Below are 21,451 nucleotides of genomic sequence, written 5' to 3' on the forward strand. Positions count from 1 at the left end.
TTCTCAGTAACCAAATACCAGCGTGTGGGGGCTGCTTCCTCTCTGCAGCTGTCTGTGCAGAGTCTCAACGGTGTGCCTGCAGATGGCAACGCGCAATACAGTGCCATGATAGCTCCCTCTTTCCTTGCTTTCGCAGCTGGCGCTACGTACATCTTTGGGAAAAGCGGAGGCCTCATCCTCTACACCTGGCCGGCCAATGACAGGCCCAGCACGCGCTCAGACCGCCTTGCCGTGGGCTTCAGCACCACCGTGAAGGATGGCATCCTGGTGCGCATCGACAGTGCTCCAGGCCTTGGCGACTTCCTCCAGCTTCACATAGTGAGTACTGGGCCTTGGCCTGGATTCTCTTGTCTTCCTGGTAATCTGAGTTGGTGAGCCAGATAAATGCAGTAGAACACTCTAGATATACACAGCAAAGGGGCACATGTATATAAAACTTGCCTGAGTGTGTTGGAGCTGTATCCAAGGGGTGGTCTGTGTGTTGAACCTCATTTAACCTTTCAGCTGTAAACAATGATGCCCATAAGGTGCCTCTGGGATAAAAAATTTAAAATTCCTCCCTTCCAGCCTCCCTGTATGGTTTAGCCTGTCATGAAACATTTAACAGGCATTTAGGTGTAAATAAGAGATTTCCCTGGTATGGTTCATCTTAACCTGGTGTAAGTGGCAACGCTAATTTGAATGTTAATGATCTCCTAGGCTGAGGGTCAGCAAAGTTTTTCTGTAAAAGGCGAGAGAATAAATATTTTGGGTTTTGTGGGTTTTACAGTCTCTGCCAGAGTTACTCAAGTCTTCCATTGTAATGTGAAAGCAGCTATAAACAATACATTTTAAAAAAATTTGTGTGACTGTATTCCAATAAAAATGTGTTTATGAAAACAGGCTACAGGCTGTACTTTGGTGACCTCTGCCCTAGGCTGCAAACTTCCTCTAGAACTGTAAAGAACAAGGTGATAAAAACTCAGGTCACGGTGGGCGGGGCAAAAAGGAAACAGCACAATGACCAAGAGTTGGGGTATTCATGTGTATTGTATATCCAACATTTTACTTGTATATATAAGCCCAATGGGACAGCACCTTTAGTCACTGCAGATCATTAAGAACACGGAGCAATTCTAAGCAATTAAAATGATTTGGAGGAAAAAATTACCTCGTTGTGAGGATAGAAAACATTTTTATAGCAACAATTAACCCATTTTATCACCTTTGCAGTCTGCAGTTAAGAAAGTAGGCTGAAGAAGGATATGATTCTCATCCATAAGTACTCATAGTGCAACCACCAAGAGCAAAGAGAGGGATTGTTCTCATTAGTTAGTCATGACAAGGCTAGAAAGAATGGATTTAATTTGGAGCAATAAGAATTCGGTTTAAATAGCGGGGGGAAAAGCAGTTAAGAGGAAAGATCAACTGGGGATTACCACCAACCTCCAAAAAGGAGGAAGAGGAACATTTACTGGGAATCTTTGAATCCGAGATTTGCTGATGTGCCCATCTACCAAGGAAAACAGAGGGTGAGAGTTCATTGCTGGTCTCTGGAGTTGGAGGTGGCTGGCTGGAACCACAAGCACCCAGCTCAGCCCTGGAAGCAGTGCACACCTCCAGCACCTGCTCTTCCAACATGCCTTGGAAACAGTAGCAGCTTGAAATATAAGGCCTGAGCTGGAAGCCTGTTTGGCCTCAATGTGAGCCAGAATAGGAGAGCAGGGTAGGACTGGTTAGAAATGATCGACTTCCAAATGTGGAAGAGGGGGTCTTGAAGAGTTGTGAACCTTTAATGCTTTCTCAGATGCTTCAGGAACCAGATGGTACTATGAGCCTGAGCTCAAGCATTTTAAAAAGCCATGTCAAGGAGAAAGAGAAAGGCAGCCATAGTTAGCACAGTTTATCTTTATTTGGCCTCTAAGAACCATCATAATTTACAAAACTCTCTGAGATTTATGCTGCGTATAACTTAATGACTATTTCATGGCAGCTATAACGAGGCTATTATTACCAGCTCACTTGCATTTTCATGGTGATTTATCTTTTTTTTTTTTTTGGTTCAGCATGACTTAATAAGAAAAATAGGATTTGGTGCAGCCATGAGCATCTTTTTCGAGTCAGATAATGTACTACCAGTTTATCCATTTCTCCCCATTTGTGTTTTATGGAGCATCTCCACTTTTAAGAGAAACGTTTTCTGATGTTCTGACAGTTTACTTGAAATTGGCAGTGTTTTTATAAAATGGATATGAGGATCCTGGGAACTTCTAGGAGGAACCATAACATTCCATTTTAAAAGCAAAAATACAAGAAATTTTATATCAAAATGTGTAGCACCCCCTTGGGTACTGTGGACTTGTTCCAGTGATGCTGCTATTGCTTAAACATTATGGGAAATCCCAATAGATTGTCCTTCAGAGCCTGGGTTAGGAAATGATACCGTCTGATCTTTTTAGAGAAAAGAAAAAGGGACCCTACAGTGTGGATAAACCACACTGTTCTGGAATGCACCTGACATGTCTGTGGCCCTCTTGAGCACGGGGCCACTTCATTGATCTAATAATTCCAAACCATTGTTTATTCACTAATGGATTATCTCTGAAGTCTACATTGAAGAGGGAAGTTTCTTTATCAAACTCAGGAATAAAGGAATCCAAGTGGAAAATCAAGACTTGAAGACAAAGCCAGCCTCTTGTTTTGAACATTTACCAACATGCATCAGGAAAAGGAAACCATAAATACCTATTAAGATACTTGTGTATGACTTTAACAATACGTAAAATATGGACTGGCTTACTGAATGAAGTTTGTTTCCTTGCACTAAAGAAAATTACTAAAAGCAAAAAAAAAATAGGGGCCATTAATGAAAGTGGAAAAGGTTGGGCAGGAAGCAAAAGATTTCGTTCTCCTTTGCAGTTCGCCTGGCAGAAGAGAAACCTACTGGGGAAAGAAGTAAAAAGTGACGGCAGACAAGAGGAGATGATAGCAGGGTAAATCCCAGGGACAGGGGAAGAAAGGAAGAAGTAGGCCTGGAGAAGAGAGGATGAAAATGCCTGGAGATGTGCTCAAACTAACTTCTTTGAGTGTGGGTGTTAATTGTGGAAAGAACCAAAAATACTTTGGTGCTATTTCTGATTGGTGGTCAGTAAGTTGATCAAAAACAAAGTATAAACCCTGAAATTAGCAAATGTGTGTGAGAGAGAGAGAGAGAGACAGACAGACAGAGAGACAGAGACAGAGAGGAGGGAGAGGGAGAGAGATTAAGACTGTGTTTTATAAACTGACGGTGAAAGCAATTTCTACGAATTCCTGAAGTGTTTTGAGCAGCAGGAACACTATCATTGGAATAGTCCCTTTTTACCCCAAAGTTAGCTAATTTGAAGGAAGAGAAAATGCTCTTCCAAGAACCCCACGGAGTCTGATCCCGATGTGAGCACCCACTCTAGAAGACCTGCCTACCATGGAGTCTCCAGAGCAGGAATGGCAAAGAGGCTCCATCTTGCCTGCCAGCTCTCACTCTCTCACTTCAAGTTTTATATTGGGAAGTTTCGTGAAGGAAGCAGGCAAATCCAGCAGGTAGGAGTTCTGGCTTCCACTAGCCATGTCTGCCACCTGTGCAGAAATGGGGTTTTGTGGATGGATGGATGCTGCATGTTTTTTAAACCTGCCCTAGGCTGTACACAATCCTTCCTCACATACGTGAACTTTCCGGTTTCTTTTCCTTTGTTGTTCTGAAATCCCCACATGTTAAAAACTTTTTAGGAAAATAGATACCTTCTAAAACTCATGTTCCACTGGAGGCCCTTGATTCATTTACTAATTAGTTTAAAGGAGTCTTATGATCCTTCTCACACCAGGCTAAGGTCAGCATCTCTGACAGGATTTGAGTTTTGTTTGGAGAGTTGGGAAGAAAGGAAGTGACTAATTTGGGGACATGCAACAGTTTGGGAGATGGCAGGAATATATGGAGAAAGCTTGGTCAGAAGGAAGGCATTGGTACCCTAGGGTGAAGAATTGGTGCAAAGAAAGGGCACCAAGACAGTGTTGGGTGGGTGCTGTAGGCACAATTTTTCTTATTTAGCAATTTGCTCAGGTTGTCTGTTGTTCTGGCCAAAAGAACAAAGGCTCTTCTTTCTTCTGCTGGTTTCTTTTAAACCTAAAGTCTGGGTCGCGTGGTGGTTGAATAGGCATTGACAGTAAGTGTTGAACAAGACAGGAATTAGATCATTAAAAAAAAATCAGAGAAGGCCAAGAGATCAAAATCATTTAGATTGTTTGCTTCAAATTAGCTTATATTTCTTTGCTTTTGGTTCATACTTCCGTGATGCCCTATTTTCTGTGTCAATTACTAATCATGATATTAATGAAATCATAGATGAACATAGATGTATTTGACAAAGGTAAAAGATCTTTGTTGTAGTGTGTGTGCGCGTGGAATGAAATTCTGTGGAGGGAGGGTATCTTAGGGCGGAAGGATTGTTTTTTAGTTATTACTTCAAATATAAATTTCCTCCACTGAAATCTATTGTTGAGGAATTAATCTGCTCAATATTTGGAGAGAAGCTGCTATTACTTGCAAGTGACATGTGCCTATTGACCCCACGTCTAAACTCCATGGAGCTATGGCATGTTACACTCACCTTCATTTAGACGGTAGGGAAAAGATTTAATAGGACCAGAGAAAAGATTACCAAGACGTGCTTGCTATTGCTATCATGAAACCCTTGACAGCCTTGCACTACTTACAAAATAGAAGGTCGAGGAGAACTGGGCAACAATTAGCTTCTCTTTATGTAGTTAATGCAAGGCTTAAAAAAGACATCCTATTAATTTCTTTCTCCCTGTGTGTAATTTACAGTAAATCCTCTTGAATTCATTTTTTAATTATGAGCCTTTCAGGAACAGTGAAAATTTATGTGTCAGGGCATCTGTTTTATTTGACAAGAATCTATAACCTTCCTCAACTGTCTCCCTTCAGACTTAGAATGTCAATACTTGCATGAAACAAGGTGGGAGAAGACAAATAACTGCTGGCCAGACTGACCCCCTTTTCATAAGGGCAAAGTGTTCTCCTTCCGAAAACTGAGCCATCCCCAAAATGCTAGAATATTCTCTCAGTGCCATCTTTGGGGAAATTGGATACTTATTAAGTTTGGTTTATATAGTATTGTTTTTCCATAATTTATAGCATTGGAAGAGACTCCTGGAGAATAGATGGGAGCAGAGCTGAATTATAATAAATGGTCTATTCCTCACACCTATTGCATCTATAAATTGTTGGCCTAGGTGCTTCTTTTCAGCTGTCTCTGTGTGGGATGTTTACAGCAAACCATCAACATCTGCTGGGTTAGTCCTCAGTGAGGTTAGGTGGCTGTTAGCTTAGAATCATCTCTGATTTGGCTTGTAGCAGAACTGGATTTGATTCAGGAGCTGTGTTTGGGGGAATCTGCAGAGGAGTACAGAGGAATGTTGGTGTTTCTGAGACTGGGAATGCCAGTAAAGAGGGAAAGAACAAGAAAACATCAAAGGTGTCCAACAGAGGCAATTTTGTTTCCCACGGAGCGCTGCGCACCACAGCTTGGCTCTGTATTTCCTTTCACTGCTATTTGTTCCCAGTGAAAAAGCCCTCTTTGGGTTTTCTGGGCTTAGGAGCTTTTCCAGATCATTAGCCACTTCTGTGGAGAGGGCCTGCTGGGGATCCTTTCTGCAGCTTCCAGCTCAGCCGTTCCATCCCAGCAGAGCTGGAGAAGAAGGTGGGAGAAGGAAGTGGAAATGGAGATTTGATGAAGTGACTGCTTATGTAAACTGGACCAGAGGCGGCTACCTGCACGGGAGTTGGTGTGTGTTTTTCTCAGATCTGTTATTCCCAAGGAATTTCTATCTAATTCTGTTTGCTTTGACTCCACACTTGGTTTTGAAAGGCAGCATGCCATGGTGGAAAATGTACTTAATTTGTGATCAAAAGATTTGGATTTGAGTCTCATTTCTGTTAGCATCCAGTGAGCTATTTGGCTTTCAGCAAGTCACTCCACCGCTTTGAGCTTCACCTTCCTCTTCTTTAAAATGGGCAAAAAAATATGTTACAGCCAGATTGAGAGGAGATGAGTAGCTGCTGCTGCCAAGCCAAGTGGAAAACCAAAAGCACATATCCAAATAAAAGCATTCCATGGATTTTGATTCCTCAAAATGTGAAAGAAAAATGAAGGATAAATTTGGTGTGCAGGTGAAATGTACAATAATGCAATCATAAAAATCAAGTAGATAATGTGTGCAGAAAGTATCTTATAGCTGGTAGACAATTATGAGGAGCAAAGGTCAAATAGCCATATCTTTCTCATTTATCACTTATACCAGTGACCCCTTGACTGTTAACTGATGACAGTCATGTTTCAGAATCCTCAACACATCCACAATATGAATTGAGAAAAATTAGGGTTACGAGAATTTAGCTCATGAGCATCATTCATTAAACATAAATTGTGTCATTTTCTGCAAGGCAAAGTATTACATTTTGGGGATACTGGAATCAACATAGAGCTAACAGACTTGAAAGATCACAGAAATTAAAATATGAGAAATTATGTTTTCTGCACATTATGAGATGTTGTAGGTAAAACTCTCACATAGCTCCTGGCATATAGTGAGCTTTCAGTCATGCATAGCTTTAAATATTATCGGTACTTTTTATTCAATTAACATTTTTTGAAGTCAGAGAAAACAATATATTTTATTTTCAGAAATAACAAATAGACTTTAATCAGACCTCTCTGATTTCAACTTAAGCAATATAAAATTCTAAGGAGGAGTCAGGATGCTACTGATTTAAAGCCAGCTTGGTGGCATATATCCTACATTAACGCAGTTATCAAATATATGAACAAGTTCTGAATAGCAGAGACATTGTAGACATGAATCTGAAGTGCAAAAGCAAGGCAAACTCTAGGTACCATCAAGGGAGTGCTGAGGCTCACGTGACCTAATGGCAAGCTTACCTTAACACTGTCGGTTGGAAGAATTATCTCATTGACCCACCGCTTACACTGTTACTAGTCATCACTCCTGGGGTATGGTTCAGTGCAGCAGGGCAAGAAATAACTTTACTGACTCCCTGAAGCTATAGATGATGGATTTTAGATCCCTGGCTGCATTCAGAAGGCATGGAAGCTCGGAGGACGGGTAGAGGAATTCATTAGCCACCTACCCCATAGCATCATATGCTTAGATCCTGATGCTGTCACTGCTGCTGTTTCCACTTGTTAGTGTTTCCCTGATAGATGGCAGAGGGAACTGTATAACTCTATTAGCCTCAAAGATGGTACTGACAGCGAGAACTGTCATTTCTCAGCCTGAGAAGACACCTTTGGAAACCAGAATCACTTAAAAACACTTAGATAGGCCCGTTGATCGACCAAACTAACCTTCATCCTGAAGTCAGTTTGTGCTCAGGATGACAGGAGATGATTGGCAGTTATGTTTCATATTCTATTCTTGACTTCTTAGTTAACCTCTTCTATTCAGTTTATTTTTCTACTCCATTTTTTATGAAATGACAGGTAATTTAATGGCACAGATGATTATTTCCTACATTTGGTTAAGACTGTATCTTTAGAGATCATCTTATATTACTACCATTACTATCACTTACCACTAATATTGATTGACAAAGTACCAGCTACCAGATGCTGTGTAAGGAGTTTGTTTACATTATCTTATTGTGAGCTCACAACAACTCAATGAGGTAGTCACTATTAATATCCTCACTTTATGAATCAGGCAACTAATGTTTAATGATGCCAAAGAATTTTCCCAAGATAGTACTGCTAATAAACGGCTAAGCAGGCATTGAAATCCAGTTCTGACTTTTAATTACATTATAGTCCTAATGAAAGTTTCAAAGTAGAAAGTGTAGTGGTGATCATTTTAATTCAACACGTATTTATGGAATAGCAATTTATTTGGAGTTGGTGGAGATATGAAGAGATTTAACATCAAGGAGGGAAGTAAATATTGTACATATGACCCTGGTTTAAGGCAGCATGGGCTATATACCAAAGAAGGTAAGAATATTGCTGGTTGGAGAGATTAAAGAAATGTAGACAGACAGGGTGGGTCAGATTTTGACTGGTGGAACCTGAAGAAGGGACATGCCAGATGAAGAGACTAGAATGAGTATAGCTTCAAAGGGAGGAAATACAGCCTATCTCAAATTAGTGAGGTGTTCAGTTTGAGCAGAATAAACGGCTTGAGGGATAAGGCAGAGAGTGTGGACTAACACAAAGAGCACATCTTTTAAAGGCAAGTGGTCTGTGATTCAAGATCTCACTCTGCCTCTAACCAGCTCTGTGGCCTTAGATGAATTATTGGGCTGCTCTGTAAAATGGAGATAGTAATAATAATAATGCCACCTTGCAAGTCTGTGTGAAGATTTATAATAACATATGTGAATATGTTGTTAATGAGTCTGGTTCACAGTAGATGCTAAACTAATAATAGCTGTGTTTTCAGGTTTTTAAAAAATTCCTTCTTTCTGTGTAGTTTAGGTCTGTAGTGGGGAAGACTTGAATGTCATGCTGATAGATTGCTTCTGGAAGAAGTGAGAAGACATGAACATCTTTGAGGAGAAGATGAAATGCCCAAAGTGTAATTTTTAGGAAGATTATTTGGGCTTTGTTGAAAGAATGTTTTTCAACGGGTTCAAGGAGAATAAATAACAAGTCATTGTTTAAGTGGTCAAGGGAAAGCATCTTTAAGAATTTATTCTATGATGATGATATTAGGAAGGTAAAGAGGATGAAACAAAAGGATATTTCAGAGGGAGAGAATCAAGAGATATTGCTGGCTGATTGGGAAAAGGAGGGAAGTAAGGAAAGTGTAGACTTGGAAGGTTGTGATTTCATTAACAACAACAAAACAGAGACAAATAAGAAAAACTAATTTTAGAGTGAGATCAGAGTTTGGCTTTGATATCGTAACATATAAGGCATCCAAGAATCAATCTGTAGAGGTTTTCAAGAGGAAATGTGTGATGAACTCAAATGAGAGATAAGGACTAGAGGTACGGACTTCTATGTCATTCCGGTCCCCTCACTAGGAATTCTCCATTTCTTCCCTTGGTAGTTGTCATGAGTGTTACTAACTCAGAGCCCGAAGACTCAAGGTCTAGTTCCAGCTCAGCCACCAACCAGCAGTTATCTCATGTACCGGTGGATATATCGATCCTGTGCTGCCAACCTCATAGGACTGTAGGGAAGATCAAATGAGAGAATGCATGTGAATGTGCCCTGTTACCATTGAAAGAGATACAAAATAAGTAAGATTGTTTTCGTAATAATATTGTCATGTCCATAATACTGGTATGCCCACCACCCAACAGGGCTCTGGATGCCTAAAAGCCCTGTGGTTGGAGACTTGGAAATGAAAAGCTAAGAGATGTTAGACTGGTTATAGTTTTCAACAGGGGGGTTAGCAATCAGGCAAATGGCAGATCAGTGCCAAAATGTGGACGACTGGACTGCAGATCCCATGACCCCTTGTGGTCCTCAAATGAGGTTTTTATCTGGTGTGCCTCTCTCAGACCCTGCAACTCACTTCTTAGAGCATCACTTTGGGGGAGACAGTTTGGATTTAAGGTCATACTACAGTTCCCTAAGGAAAAATTCCCTGCTGCCGTTGATCACCTTGTGCGGTGAGGCATGGAATCTGATTACCCTTATCATTATCATAGCTTGGATAGCCACAAATGTTACTAACAGTCATAAAATCATTCAGCCCTTTCTTAAGTGAGAACTGCAATATTTAGGTTACTAAACCCTTTGGGAAATGAACTCCACTGGTTGACTTTTCATGGCTACAAACTCATGTTCTTCCCCAAAGGCATGCATCTTTTTGTAGTCACTGCTGTATTTGCTGTTTTATTTATTGTCCAAGCAGTTTGCTAGTCATTTTGTATATATTAGCTCATTTAGTCCTCACAACACTAAGTTGGTGGGATTACCTGTATTTTACAGATTAAGAAACTAAAACACAGAAGATTAAGTAACCATTTGTTCACAGTGTTAAGGGAAGGAAAGAGGACTACATATTGGTATGTCTGATTCTAATGTCATATATACTCCTTTCGAGAATTACCTATTCAAGGCTATAATTAACAAGACAAGAAATAACACATATTGGAGAGCATGTGGAGAAAAGGGAGCCCTCATACACTGCTGGTGGTAATGTAAACTGGTGCAGACCCTGTGGAAAACAGAATGGAGATTTCTCAAAAAATTAAAAATAGAAATACCATATGATCAAGCTATTCCACTACTGGGTATTTATCAGAAGAACATGAAATCTATAATTCAAAAAAGACATACGTACCCTTGTGTTCATTGCAGCATTATTCATAATAACCAAGATGTGGAAGCAACCCAAGTACCCATCAATGGATGAATGGATAAAGAAGATGTGGTATATATATATATATACTACCAGACAAAATTGTGCCATTTTCAGCAATGTGGATGGTCTTTGAGGGTATGATGTTAAGCAAAATAAGTCAGACAGAGAAAGACAAATACTGTGTGATTTCACTCATATGTGGAAGATAAAGAAACAAGCGAACACATCGATAAGGAAAACAGGTGTTTACTAGAGTGGAAGGGGGTGGAGAAAGGGCGAAAGGAGTACAGGGGCACATGTGTATGGTAACAGATAAAAACTAGACTATTGGCGGTGATCATGATGCAGTCTACACAGAAACTGATATATAATAATGTATGCCTGAAATTACACAATGTTGTAAGTTATGGCCTCAGTAAAATAAAGGGGAAAAAAAGAATTACCTCTTCAATTTTGAGGCTGGATATGGTGAAATCAGCAGGATCTATGATATGGTTTTTGTTTTTTTAATATACACAGTTAAGAATGCTAAACAGAAACAGAAAGATGGAACACAGTATTTTGGCTAAAGCAGAATACAAAATTGGAACTAAGTCGTTTTCTTTTTTGATTCAAAGTTCTTCATTTCACATTACATTTGATTGCTTCCCTGTATTTGTTTTTTGTCTCAACAGCATTAAGGCACTCAATTACCCCTAAACCACTTTCCTAAGCACCCCTGTGCAAAACGGGCTTGGAAACTAGTGTGAGGTTTTGCATGCAACATGGTGGACAAAGGGGCCGGCCTGGTGGCTCACTGGTTAAGTTCTCACACTCTGTTTTGGCAGCCCAGGGTTCATGAGTTCAGATCCTGGGTGTGGATCTAGCACCACTTGTCATGTCACGCTGTGGTGGCATCGCATATAAAATAGAAGAAGATTGGCATGGATGCTAGCTCAGCTACAATCTGCCTCAAGCAAAAAGAGGAGGATTGACAATGGATGTTAGCTCAGGCCCAATCTTCCTCACACACACACACACACACACACACAATATAAGGTGGCCCAAGAGGTTAAGAGGTAACTTTTGTTCCCACATTTTAATAAAATTCCTTTCAAATGTAGTATGTCCAAGCAGAGGTTATTGGATAAATGCATTCTCATATTTCAGTGTGTGATAGTGTCATACTAGATGTCTTCAAATATCCTCACTTGAAAACCCTAAATGATCTCAAGTAATACAGAAACACATTTAGTCTCTCTGCAGTCAGTATTTAATTTTCTGTATTTCTAATTTAAAATCAAATATGACTGCCTTCACAGCAGCCCCAGGCTGTCACCCACTGGGCTATTAGCTTCTAATGTCTAGTGGCGGAGAATAGTGAAAACATAAAAGGTAGACCTTTACACTGGAAATCACATTTCTTGAAGTGAGAGCAGGTTCCATTCAATTTGCCCCTGACTCGATGCCTAATTCCTCAGGTTAGCAGGCTTTCATGTTTGCTCTTAGATCAGCAATATTGGAGCTGATTTTGTTGCATGGCTAAAGAGCAAAGCTTAAATTCAATAGTAAAGTTTGAAAGAAGAAAATGAGTTTGGTGTAACAGGTTTCCCAGAGCACTGTGAATGCACAGTGGGTGAGGGTCTTTGACTATCCACAAAGCACAGCCACTTTTAAAAAAAGGCAAAAATCTCCCTGAGGGTTAGTTGAGAATAGATATAGGGGCATACAGCAAGAAGTATAACATTACAAAATTTATATGAGAGGCAGGAGGGAAGAATAGAATTCCCAGGTTAAAACTATCCACACAGGCAAAGATCAGTAACCTACTTTAGTGGAAAACTATTGATTTATTCTTTTTGATCAACCAGCTCCTACTACATGTCAGATAAGTTCTAGGAGCTGGAAATACAAGAGTGAACAAGGTAGACAGACTCCGTGTCCTCATGGAGCTTCCATTCTAGTGAGGGAATCCTCAGTGGGTACAAGCAGTCAAGACATGAGGGCTGTAGAACTTTGTGAAAACACAGTCATATATATTTAATTAATTAACTTATTAACAGATTGGCAAATCCCCACCAAACTTTTGCTTCCATCTTTGTACTTTCTCTGTTTCCCAAATCTCCGTATGAACCTCTTTTACCATTACAATCAAAAAAAAGCAAAGGGCCGTCTCACCAGCTGGGGGTTTTGCTGAGACCACCGTAACGACCACTCTAGTTTGTTTTCAGCACCAAAATGAAACAAAAAAGGATAACATCATCACCCTCAGTTTCTTTGAAATGACTATAGCCGTTCCTATTGTTTCATTTTGTAATTGTGCAGAATTCCTTCAGAACATCCATCTATATTTCACAGACAGCAAATTGCTAGAAGTATCCAAACAGTACTAACAGGAAAAAAAGACAAAAACCAAAACCGACCCAATGAAAACCCACCCTCCCCAGGAGACAGACGGCACCACTTCCAGCATATTTTCCAAGCCTGCCTAGACTGTCATGTCTCCATATGACTTAGGCCTTCCCCTCCTAACCCTGCTCATTTACAAAATCACCCCTGTGGTGAGAGTATCAATACAAATTAGATTTTTCCCTTCGCTTAACTGAATGTTACAGGAAACAGAATGGAACCACATGTTTCCCTTTGATTCACACGCAAACACTGCAAAACACAGAGTCTGTGCTTCCTCCTTCAAGCTGTGTGTGCGTTAAACACATGCAAACATTGGACTGAAACGCAGACACAGTAAGTCAGCTCTGGGGAAAACCAGAGAAGTCTTTTTCGTTTCTCTAAATCTTGATCTTTTATTTGAGCTAAGTCTTTGCAGAGATTCAAAGAAAGTTATTTTACAATAATTCTCCAAAGGGCAGTTAAATGTGTTTCATCCAAAATTGGATATTCCCCATATCATAACAGATCCCCTTCAGGAACTAGGAACTTACTATTAGCTCTCTCCTTATAAATTACCATCAATTTTTAATAAAGAGAGCAAAAAACGCCACTTTATATAATCGATGTGAAGGAACATAGAAGGCACGAGAGGAAAGTTTCCCCCTGCATTTCCACAAATTGCTTCTTTGTTAAAAGTGAGTGCTTGGTGAAAATAGTATATCAACAACGGATTCTCCTGTGGTGTGAACCCCAACCCTAGCAGGAAGACCAAACTTCTCTCTGAGGCATGCAGATGGAGTTCTTGTGTCTCTCTCCAAGAGAACAACCGATAGTGCAAAATAGGGAGACTTGACATCAAATTCTGTGCCCGTGGTTGTACGTGACATGAGCTGGTCAGAAGGTTTTGCATGTGCAGTGACATCTCTATGCTGTGGAGGCCAAGATCACAGGGTTGATACAGAATAGTTTACGTCACACAGTAGGAAAAGTGTGTGTGTGTGTGTTTTAAAAAACCTAACGGAACAGCACTGTTCTGTGAACTCAAACCCTACTTCTAACCACCAAGAGCCACCTTGTAAACTTGGACGTAGAATTGCTAGATTTGGGAGACCTAGCCACTGCTTTTCACACAGCACCTTCTGGAAAGGAACCCCCCCTAAATCGCTGTGGGAATCCATAAGAAGTCAGTTCTGCTTGCTTCTGTCTTTAGTGTAGCCGAAGATTTAATTCCCTGTCAGGGGGACTTTCTGCTCTTCCTGATGACTGCCAGCGAGGCCAGAGCCAGCTGTGCCCTCCTCACTCATCACGAACCAGGTCACCACACCTAGATTCCGGAGTGTGTCCAGGGCAGCTTCATAAGGGAAACTGAAATGGGGCTATTTCAGTTTCTCCAGCACCTCCTGCCTTCCTGAATTCATTGAATGAAAGGACAAGAATAAAGTCTTTTCTTCCTTCTCTCTCCCTGGTGTTTGGCGATACTACATAAACAAGCGCACTTCTTCCACTTGGTTCCAGTTGTGCTGTTCCTGGTTCCTCATCTCAGAGAACAGGGTTTCCTTTGTCTTCAGTGTGAAGGGTTCAGAGAATGTGCCCAGCTAGTGTCCCTTGGGCCTCGTCCAATACAAAAACATATTTTTAAAATTCAGATATTTCATATATGAATTGAGATGTCCAGTTTCTCTTTAAACAATTGGAAGGTTCAGCTACACTGGGTCCTGTTCCTATGTGGCATTGGTGAGCTGGAAACAAGGAGAGGCTGCTATTTTTATGGACTTAATCCTTTTCCCTCACCCTAATCTCTACCCACTCCCTGTCACACATATCATTCTGCTTGTTCATTCAGCTCTTTGCCCGCCCCACCCCTGCAGACATTTGATTTTGTGAGCCCTCTCACACAGAAGTTGTGGTAACAGTTTTGGGGCATACTCTCGCAGGTTATATGTTAACAGTGCTTTCAAGCATTTTCATAGACATGGCTATTTTTAATACTTAGTTCAGAAGAGCTTAGAAGTTGACTTTTCATTACTGTATTAAGGGTACATATTTGCCTACTGAGAAATATTTGAGGCTCCCATGTTCATATATTTCATATATATAATTTATGATGTAGCCTAACACATGTAATAATTTTAACTCAGGGGTTCAACTTATTTGTGCTCTTTTAAGAACCTCCATATTGAACACAGAATGGTAATTTATAGATGGAGATTTTATTAATTTTTCTGAGAAAAGTTGGATATCATTCCTAAAACATGATGTTATATATAATACACATAAAATAGCAAATTTTATTATATTTTCACTCATAATTTTACAGTATTGGTGTGTCAAAGTTTTCTTGACCATTCTCCTCTAATTAAGAGTCTTCACACAAATCTCTGATGATTTGGCCTTCTCTTAAGGGGGCCACTTTTCAGGGGTGTTTCTGAGAGATCTGAAATCTGACAAGAGTGAAAGTTGACACATTATTGAGGGACATGATTATTAATCCTTGTTTCTTATCAAGGGCTTTGGACTGTCTGTACAAAAATGCTTACAAGTCTTCCTTTGTTCCGTTCCTCAGATAGTCAAGAATTTCTTATTCCCCCATCCTGACAATTTTACCTAAACTTTTTCATTGCTTCAGGCCATTGCTTCCAGTCATATCATCTTCTGAGACTGTGAATAATTCTTTCCCTTCAATTATATTGTTACCTTGAAGGTATTTATAGGCCCCTGGAGTCATTGCTTTTCCAGACTTTATAAATGTAGCTCTCACCTCCTCTCCTCATATGTTTTATCTTCTAGCCTTTTTACCCTTCCTTTTTTTGTTTTTTTGGAGTCTATCTTTGTAGCTTCTCTGATATTTCAATATTCTTCCCCAACTAAAGAGGTCAGAATAGCACATCATATCCCAAGCATTACTGTGAGTATCTAATTTTAGAAAGGGAAATCAAGCGAGGGGATCACTTCAACTTGAACTTAACCTATTTTGTCACTTAGATAAACAGACAAAATGGTAGTGAAAGCTAATAGGGCAGTGTCAACGTGTTTCCATATATTTTAACATATTGTTAGAATAATCCTGGAAGTTTAAGGGGAAACAATGATTTTTCTGAGAGAGAATGCCTTGTCTCCAGTAGATGCATGAACCTGTCCTTTAGAGTAAGATTTTCATTAAAAATTCAGACTTCTAATATGGTTGTGTAATACGATGGTTTTTTTCCTATAGTAAACAAGCTTTTAAACCAATATTATTATTAATATTATTATTGTTATTAATAACATTATACCTGTCTCTGTGGTTTAAAATTCAGAAACATTATTAAGCATTTAATTTTAGGAAGAAAAAATCAAATTGCAACTTGAACCACCTTGGTGTTAGCTTTAAGTTCCAGTCCACGTCTGCTAGCGTTGTTAACATTTCATCAACGTGGCACATTGGGTGTAGCCTTTGAGGGCGATGCAAAGAGCAAAGGCTCAAGTTAGCTCTCTAGTACCATGGTCTCCTAACTTTTTTTAAAAATTTTTTTATTGCAGTAACATTGGATTATAACATTATATAACTTTCAGATGGTACATTGTAATATATTTTGAATTCTGTGTAGATTACATCATGTTCACCACCCAAAGACTAATTACAAGCCGTCACCACACGCATGTGCCTAATCATCTCTTTCACCCTCCCCCCTCCCCGCTTTCCCTCTGGTAACCACCAATCCAATTTCTGTTATTATGTGTTTGTCATTGTTTTTATCTTCTACTTATGAGTGAGATCATATGGTATTTGACTTTCTCCCTCTGACTTATGTCACTTAGCAGAATACCCTCAAGGTCCATCCATGTTGTCACAAATGGCCAGATTTCATCATTGCTCATGGCTAAGTAGTATTCCGTTGTGTATATATACCACATCTCCTTTATCCATTCATCCCTTGATGGGCACTTATGTTGCTTCCAAGTCTTGGCTATTGTGAATAAGGCTGTGATGAACATAGGAGTGCATGTATCTTTATGCATTAGTGTTTTAAAGTTCTTTGGATAAACACCCAACAGAGGAATAGCTGGATCATATGATGGATCTATTCTTATTTTTCTGAGGAATCTCCACACTGTTTTCCATAGTGGCTGTACCAGGTTGCACTCCCACCAGCAGTGTACAAGAATTCCCTTCTCTCCACATTCTCTCCAACAGTTATTGTTTCCTGTCTTGTTAATTATAGCCATTCTGACCAGAGTGAGATGATATCTCATTGTAGTTTTGATTTGCATTTCCCTGATAGTTAGTGATGTCGAACATGTTTATGTGCCTGTTGGCCATCTGTCTATCTTCTTTAGAGAAATCTCTGTTCAGATCTTTTGCCCATTTTTTAATTAGGTTGTCCAAACATTTTTGATTGCCCGCACATACTAGGAAAAAAAAGATTTACCCATACAGCCCTTATAAATATGTATATATATTATGTAGAGTATACACGTGCTAATACGTTGTTTGTATTATAAAACACAGAAACATCAGAATTTTTAAAAGATAATATTATATAAATAGATGTTCCAAAAATTTTCCCCATCACCCCAGTGAACCAACTTTGCAGCCCATGGGGATGCCCACCCGACTCTAGAGACCACTGCTCTGATGGGATCACCAAGCTGACAGAATGAACCACCATTCTCAGCAGTTCCCAGTAGGAAGCCCAGGATGAGCAGTTAAAGGCTGGAGGGCACCTAAGAGAACATGTTGTTCAAACACTCATTTTAGAGATGAAGATATGGAGGCCCAGAGACTTACCTACTTAGGGTCGCAGAGTTTAACGAGACAGCTGGAAGTGAAACACAAGCCTCAGAATTCTCAGAATACAATGCATAATGGAAGACGTGTTGTTCTGTTTCAGCGGGAGTTTGAGGAAAGCGGGGACTGAGCTCCTGCATGATGGAAAAGGAGAGCATGAGTCGCTAAGTTGTCTTAACTGTGAGCTATTGTTTGCCTAAATGAACTCTGCTCTCTCATGCTCCCTTCTATTCAGCCGTCTTTACAGGTTCTTTCTCTCTTTCTTTCTGTTTCTCTCTCCAACTTAAAATGCAAAGCTTCTGATTTAATAGCAGACCTCTTTAACAAGAGCACAGCGTCTGGAGCCAGACTTCCTGGGTTCAAATCCCCACTCTGTTACTTAGTGTCACTTAATAACTATGTGACTTTAGGAAGTTACATAACTTCTCTATGCCTCAGTTTCCTCATCTGTTGAAACTGAGGATAATAAATTTCCATATGGGCTGAAGTGAGCATTAAAGAGATGACACCTGGAAAACCCTCAGCATACTGCCTGGCCCCAACCCAAAGGGCCTTTAAATGTTAGCTGTTGTCATTATTTTCCTTTTATTAATAATTCTTCCTAAAAGCTTAAAGTGCTTTGCCCCATAGCATTGCGTTTCATTTTATAACATGTTAAACAGAGAAAACCATTTTCCTTTCCACTTTACAAACATGTACACTGAGGCTTCTATGTGTGCTTATGGCCCAAATTAGTCCTGAATCCCAGGACAGACTCCCAACCTGGTGTTCCATATTAAACTGCATTTGCTTTCGAGATGGAAACAATAACTCAAAACCCCCTTTAGCGGAGCAGGAACACAGACTCCGTAGTTTTCTTTTTCTTCTCAATCTCCTGAAGCATCTCCTCTCTGTGCATGGGGGCTCTATGCTGCCAGAAGTCTACCCAGCCAGAGGATAGTGGCAGCAGTAGGGTTAAAAGGGGTGTCTGTTCATCTGTCTGAACTCTCAGCTGTGTGAGAGCCTGTGTTACAACTTTAATAGCTTCCTCACATAACTAGCTTTCTGCACCCATTTGGAGTGTTGCCATTTTCTCCAGCCTTCAGTATTAGGGAGTGTTATTAAATGATAAGAGGGTTTGCTTTCTGGTTGTATATTGTGAGAGGCTGGGAAACAATGAGTGTTGTGACACATTAGAGGGCACGTTAGCGCTGATTATGGGAACTCCATATCAGAGAGCAGATCATGTGACAGGACTGCATCTGGGACGCTGCCTCCTTTCCCTGGAGGGTTATTAATGGGCCTTTGTACCTGAGAGGATGGAGTACCATGTCTGGTGAACGCGATAATTAGAGATATGTCACTTATCATAAGCAGGGCCCTGGCACCCAGGGCTGGCAGCTCTGTTCCATGGACGAAGCAGGCTCCATGCTCCAGAGACAAAAGAAAAGTGGAACTTGTTATGGTCACCTTACCTGAAGGAGGCCATCTCACATTGCCATCCATGGGCATTGACTGGTAATTGGTATTAAATAGAGAAAAAGAGCTCAGGGTTGGGGAGCAGAAGACTTGAGTTTTATTCTTAATTCTGCCACCGTAAAGCTATAATGTTTTGAGTAAGAATCACTTAGCTTGTGACAATCAGTTTTTTGATGTGAGAAAATGAGGACTATATATGCCCTACTTATCTCAAGGAGTTGCATCTCAAAGGTCATCTTTGTCAAGGTAGTGGGGTGGAGACAAGGGTGTGTATGTGTATTTAAAGGGGATATAAGGATATTTTGAGGTAGAAAGGGAAGGGCCAGTAGAAAGGTAGAGATCGACAATGTGTGGTAGAAGAGGTAGATAAAATTGACCAAGCTGGGAATGGAGAAGGCAGGAAAAGCTGAGAGAAAAACCAACGTAGAGCATTTAGTTTTGGGTACCGTTCCTATGGAGCAAAGAAGACAGCTGGGATTGGATAATTGCAAAGAAACTCTGAGAAGAGAGGGAGAGTCAAGGAAGTTCACATCTGATATTCTTAAACTTCCCAGTGAAAAATTATTAAGGTCATCTCCTGCAAGCAACAGGAGCAAGGGGAGATTTTGAGACTTGAAGAAAGTGTAAAACATTTAGAATAACCAAAAGAAGTCAACAAAGCATATTTTCAACAATGTCTTGACCTGAGAATCAGAACAACTAGTTCTATCTTTTCCTCCTGGGTGGGTCCTAAGCAGGGGCCTGTCACTTCCCCAATCTGTATTTCAGGGTTATAATCTATACCTTCCACACCTGTTATAGAAATTAAACGTGATCATATAGATAATATGCACAACACTATGCCTGACACATAAAAGTTCCTCATTATTTTATTAAGGTGGGCATAATGGGAAAGAATGCGTAAGACATTCAGGGTTGCTAAATAAGATTGTCCAGTTTAGAAGCTGGGTTGTATTGGCCAATGTGCTTATACCAGGATTGAATAATATTCTTTATAGGTGTGCATATGCTTTCCTTTCAGAGGATTGTCTTCAGCTTCAGTGCTGTTTATGCCTTACATTTCTCCTCTCCTGCTCTTGCACCTGCTCGTAGCCTTAGATTATGGACTGGGTAGAGAAGTAGGTCTCTGAGTACAATGTAATGTGTTTCCTATGCTGCTGAATTGATGCCAATGGCATATCAGTCCAAACAAGTAAGCCTCAAGCCAAACATCTCTCCTGGTTGAGTAGCAAAAATCATTTGTGGAGGTTGCACAGGTAGGCCACATAAGTTAGCGTCTGCAATGGTATTGAGCTACCCTCTGTAGACACAAGGCTCATTTTACTCAAAGGATAGCCCAAGAATAAATATGAAGAACTGCTTTTAGAGTTCCTTTTTCCTGAAGCCCTTTTTAGATATCCTCTTTATTACATTTTACATGAATAAGGTAGATAATCACAAACGTCAACATTCACTCTTGTTGGAGTGTAGGTCAAAGTTAACCTGGGAGGGAAGGAGACCCTTCAATTAGACACCCCCTCAAATATCTCATAATTATGCTTTCACAAGAAACCCCCAAGAGAGGTACAAACCCAATTCTAATACTTCATAAGAATAAAGACATCCTTCAAATGGAGTGACTATTTCTTAATACAAATGCCCACTATTTATAAAACATCCATTGAGTGCAGGAGTGGTATAGGGTGTGTATGTACACGAGTGTATGCATCTGCTTTTGTTTTGTCTTGTTTGTTTTTCCCTGTAATCCTCTCAAGGATCTCAAAGGTAGAAACTATTATCCTTATATTCCAGTTGAGGATCCAAAATTCAGAGAGGTGAGTGACTTGCCAAGTTTCCTGCCTCCTGCAAACAGTTGAGATAAGATTTAAATCCAGGTGTACCTAGTGCCACAGCCCAAGTTCTTTCTCCTTCCTGGAATTTTCTAACGCTTACACAGTCTGCTTCTTGAATCATTCAGCCTCCACATTCCTCTATTCCGTAGCACTCTCAAGTCATACTTGCGGCTAGAGTGGAAAGTGATTGTTTAATCAGCTTTTCCACTCATGTGCCTGAATGGTTCCTGCCTTTACTAATGAGAGAAAGCCACAGGGCTTTGGGAAACCACTGGTGCTTACTTGGGAAGATCTTGAGAATTATACATCACTAGCAGAACCCTAAAAATGTTCCAAAGGATGCATTAATATTTTCTGTAAAAATATGGCTTTTCTGACCTTAGAAAGGTAGACAGGGGCATGAATTAGCATGACTCACAAGTGGCAAAATTTTCCACAGAATAGACAATTTGAACAGGGTAAATCTATTTTCTCCTAAGTAAATAGTAAATTCAGAGAGTATATTTGAGCACTAAGAAGAATCTTATTCCCTTTAAATATTGCTTCTGCCAAATTTTTACCATTTTTATATCATTTTAAGATTACGGATATGTCTATTTCAGGAGACAGTCAATTTTCTGGTAGACATAACCCGCAGGCAATTATAGATGATAAAAAC

The 21,451-nt window shown here is 40.0% G+C and overlaps 1 protein-coding gene and 1 long non-coding RNA gene across 43 annotated transcripts in view; one reads left to right on the forward strand and one right to left on the reverse strand.

Moving 5' to 3' along the window:
* The window catches only part of LOC111770452 (uncharacterized), a 38,303-nt gene extending 30,666 nt beyond the window's left edge, over positions 1-7,637 (reverse strand). The window contains exon 1 of the long non-coding RNA XR_002803731.2: positions 7,401-7,637. This is a non-coding gene — a long non-coding RNA (uncharacterized lncRNA). The remainder of the gene's footprint in view (positions 1-7,400) is intronic.
* Positions 1-21,451, forward strand: part of NRXN3 (neurexin 3) — a 1,504,430-nt gene that overhangs the window by 1,164,357 nt on the left and 318,622 nt on the right. For all 42 annotated transcript variants that reach the window (XR_011432271.1, XR_011432272.1, XR_011432275.1 and 39 more), the window contains one exon: positions 137-318. Coding sequence is in view for 36 of the 42 variants with exons in the window: in XM_070250266.1 (XP_070106367.1) it covers positions 137-318 (182 nt within the window). In the remaining 6 variants the exon portion in view is untranslated. The remainder of the gene's footprint in view (positions 1-136; positions 319-21,451) is intronic.

Source organism: Equus caballus, chromosome 24 (genome assembly GCF_041296265.1).
Source record: "Equus caballus isolate H_3958 breed thoroughbred chromosome 24, TB-T2T, whole genome shotgun sequence".
In the NCBI taxonomy this organism is placed as follows: domain Eukaryota; kingdom Metazoa; phylum Chordata; class Mammalia; order Perissodactyla; family Equidae; genus Equus; species Equus caballus.